At 42.8% G+C, this 3,473-nt stretch overlaps 1 protein-coding gene across 1 annotated transcript; it reads right to left on the bottom strand.

Moving 5' to 3' along the window:
• On the bottom strand, positions 1-3,473 carry LOC112872885. The gene is made up of 7 exons (XM_025935921.1): positions 2,972-3,473; positions 2,772-2,873; positions 2,011-2,125; positions 1,578-1,693; positions 1,266-1,454; positions 810-955; positions 1-359 (listed from the first exon to the last, which is right to left on the bottom strand). The coding sequence occupies exons 1-7, from the start codon at positions 3,106-3,108 to the stop codon at positions 178-180; spliced, it is 987 nt and encodes a 328-aa protein (XP_025791706.1). The 5' UTR covers positions 3,109-3,473; the 3' UTR covers positions 1-177.

The raw sequence follows: 3,473 nt of genomic DNA, 5'->3' as shown, positions 1-3,473 counted from the left end.
TAAACAGAATCAGGCAAAAATGCGATGCTTATTCAGCGAGGCCTTGCTCCAAGTCACTATCCTCCACATTATCACACATAATTACAGGTGGAAACAGAGAAGCATAATTTCAGTGAGTTACACTGAAATGAAAGTATAAAGTACACCAGAAAAGCGGCAGCTTAAGATTTCTGCTTGCTAGGCACTCAGTGTGACCGAAACAACACTTGACAGCTTGAATTTCCGAACTTTTTTGGAGTGCAATGGCTGGAAAACAATCTCTGTGTATTGCTTCACAGAAATCTCTTTCCATTCTGAAGATGAAGCACCCTCTATTCGATAATCGCGAGGAGAATACAATATTTGAACCCGCGACCTACCTGCATTTGCATAAACAACATAGCAAACCGAATAAATGTAATTCATAAACATCGTTACAGTATTTGGGTAGAGATCTCTCAAAATAGCAAGAAACTGCCAAAGGATTTTCACCCCAGTACCCAACTGGCCATCACTGAACATTATAAATTTCCTTCAATTTTACCAAGATGATCATGCACACATGCACCCCTTTTCGAAGCATTATTTTTTTAAAAACGAATTGTAAGCATTATATGCATCTATTCTTTGAGTTATCCCCCTTATTCTATCCTCCCTAGTCCCTTGCACAACTAAGCTACTAAAACTCCACGAGCAAATGATTGCTCTAGCAGCCTATAGTGACAGTCACTCATAAGCTCTCGCCTGAACAATAAATCTCATTATAAAGTTTAGGTGAAGATAGGGACTAGCAAAAAGAACAACAAGAACAGAAGGTTCATGGAACTTACCAAAACCACCAAAAAGAGTTGACTTCTGGATGATGAATCGACTGACTTTTGACCTCTTAAGAATTTTGAGAAGTTGAATGTCCTCATGCCTCCCTTTGAACTCGATGAACTCACCAAGAACATTTTTGTCTCCTTTGAGTTCCAACCTACAAATGGAATGTAAAAGAGTAACCATATATATGAAAAGTTCAACTTGAACCTCTACATTTTTGCATTGAACTTCCAACATATCAATAACTATTCTCAGCTATATCAAGTGCCTTAATTTAAAATAGAAAAAAATTGAGACACAAAATAAGAAACTGGACAATGTAATTTCTCCAACCAAATAGAAAGGGTACGCACATTCTGGTTATTCTTTTTCCTTCCCATAGAAACACTGCCAAAATACACTAAAAGAAAACGAAATAGAGGAATGGGAATTTTAGAAGGACAACAAGAAATGGTGTATGTTACCTGTCCCACATAGGTGATGTGCTAAGAATAAAATGTAGGTTCTGGAGTACAGAATCTTGCATGTCACTTTTGCTTCCAGTAAATGCACCTTTAAACCATGTTGAGAGTCCACTCTTTGAGTCTGGCTTAAGATCTTTCCATTGATCATACAACATAACCTCTGGTTGAATAGTTATATTATATGAAGGCCTGATGCAGAACAACTTAAGCAGTTAAAACTACAGAATAGAATGAGACTGACAAGAACAGTGACAAAATCAAAGAAGCATCCAACAGAAGCAATCACAACATAATCTCATAAAGAGAACTAACCTGCAGTTGGGATTTGGCAGAACAACTCTTCCAATTATATGCCCGTCAGGTAGCTTTGCTCCCCTTTGCTCCAAGTATGATTGAAGATTAGCAGCTAGTCTGTTGACTTCTAGTACCTAAAGGAAAAAGATGCAGCAAATCAATACACAGGAATAAACTGAGACCTTTTTATTATCAAGAATGTTTGCAACAAAGAATTTCCTTTTGTAACAGTAGAAATACACAATTAGAGCACTTCATGACTCGTTCTGCTCTAAAAACAGCAGATATCATTGTGACAGCATATCTATTTCTTACAGCAGCACACAATTATGTCCACATGGTACCTCCGCCACAATTAGTTCAGTAACAACTCATGAATGGCTCATTAACATTCTGCGATGCCGTGAGGTTGTGATGAATATGCAGAAAATGTAGTTCACAAGTCACATACCGGGTTTGGAATTATCTCTTGCTTACGCTTCTTGTCAGTTGGACAAGACCAATTTCCATCCTTGTCGGCCTCAACGAAGCCAGAGAAGTTCTTAACTGCCACAACCATCACCTCCCTGTTTAGAGTAGGAGATCAAAACCTTGTTTTTCCCAGTTTGGACAAAATGATAGTCTGAAGTCGTAATTCAGCCATAGGATTGATTGTGCAAGGGGTTTGAATACTTGTGATGATGATATACTGGCAAGGCAAGTTAGAGCAAAACTGGGCAAAGTTCAGAAGCAATTTAGACCACTGTAACAGTGCTGACGAAGTATCACAAGTGGCGTGGTAAAAAAGCTGTTTCTCCACAAGCACAGGGAGACAGGCTACCAGTGATACAGCAGGTCTGCCTGTTTATTTGTCTAGTTGTGCTAGGAGCCACTGAACTGACATATCCAGACATTGTTCTAGAAGATCTCTCAAGACCTTCAAGGCTTAAACAGTGAGATATAGCACTAGAGGAAGATGCAGGACTAAAAGATCAGGCAGGCTACATTATCTATGTAATCTGAAAAATGAAGACATTCTCTTCAACCGCTGGCTCTATACATATTTCCTGTAGTTGCTACCTTGTATAATGCACTGGCAAAAATCCTGTTAACCTCTAAGAAGGAAGAATTTTCTTTTGCATAGATAGCAGACAAGACAGTCAGAAGACGAGTACAGAGATGTTAAAAACTACCAGTACTAGACTACTAGGAGCCGGCAGGCAGCAGGCTGACCTCTTGGTGACGAGGACAACATCGATGTGCTGGCGCTCGCCGGCGTCGGGGTCGGGGATGCGGAGGCCGACGAAGCATCGGCCGGCGTAGAGCTTCTCGAGCCTGGAACGGGATTGGAACCGAAACCGACGAGTGAGACAGTAGGGTTTGGTGATGGGGGAGACAGACGAGGAACGGAAAGAATTGGGGGAGGAACCCACCTGGCGGCGACGGCGAAGCAGAGGTCGGAGTGGGAGGAGTCGAGGTCGGCGAGGTAGGAAGCGTCGTCGCCGTCGTCGAAGAAGAAGCGGCGGATGACCTTGTAGGCCACCAGGCCGCACAGGATCTCCACCCACATCACCGCCGCCCTTTTCCCCGGCTCCGGAGGCGATGGCGGGTGGTGCTTTCGATTTCAATCTCGCCTGGGCTCCTCCCCTTGGAGATGTTTCAGGGCAGTTTGCGGCGGTAGAGAGAAAAGGGGGAATGAACTGAAGCGAACGAATCGAATGAACGTTGTGTCTCTAGCTCCTCGAGAAATTTCTGCTTTGTTTCGCCTTCCACTACGCTACTAGATTAGACAGACGTGTTCTGAACCGGAATTTCGATGGAGTGTCCGGCCGGGTGGAATCTTAAGCGCTAAGCAAGAATTTCAGTCACCGCGTTTGTGCTTTCTTCAGTGCAGCGTCAGCGTGTCTGCTTTTTTTCCCCTTCCCACTCGGAACA

The sequence above is a fragment of the Panicum hallii genome, chromosome 9 (assembly GCF_002211085.1).
Source record: "Panicum hallii strain FIL2 chromosome 9, PHallii_v3.1, whole genome shotgun sequence".
Classification (NCBI taxonomy): Eukaryota; Viridiplantae; Streptophyta; class Magnoliopsida; order Poales; family Poaceae; genus Panicum; species Panicum hallii.
This window is presented reverse-complemented; position numbering and strand designations above follow the sequence as displayed.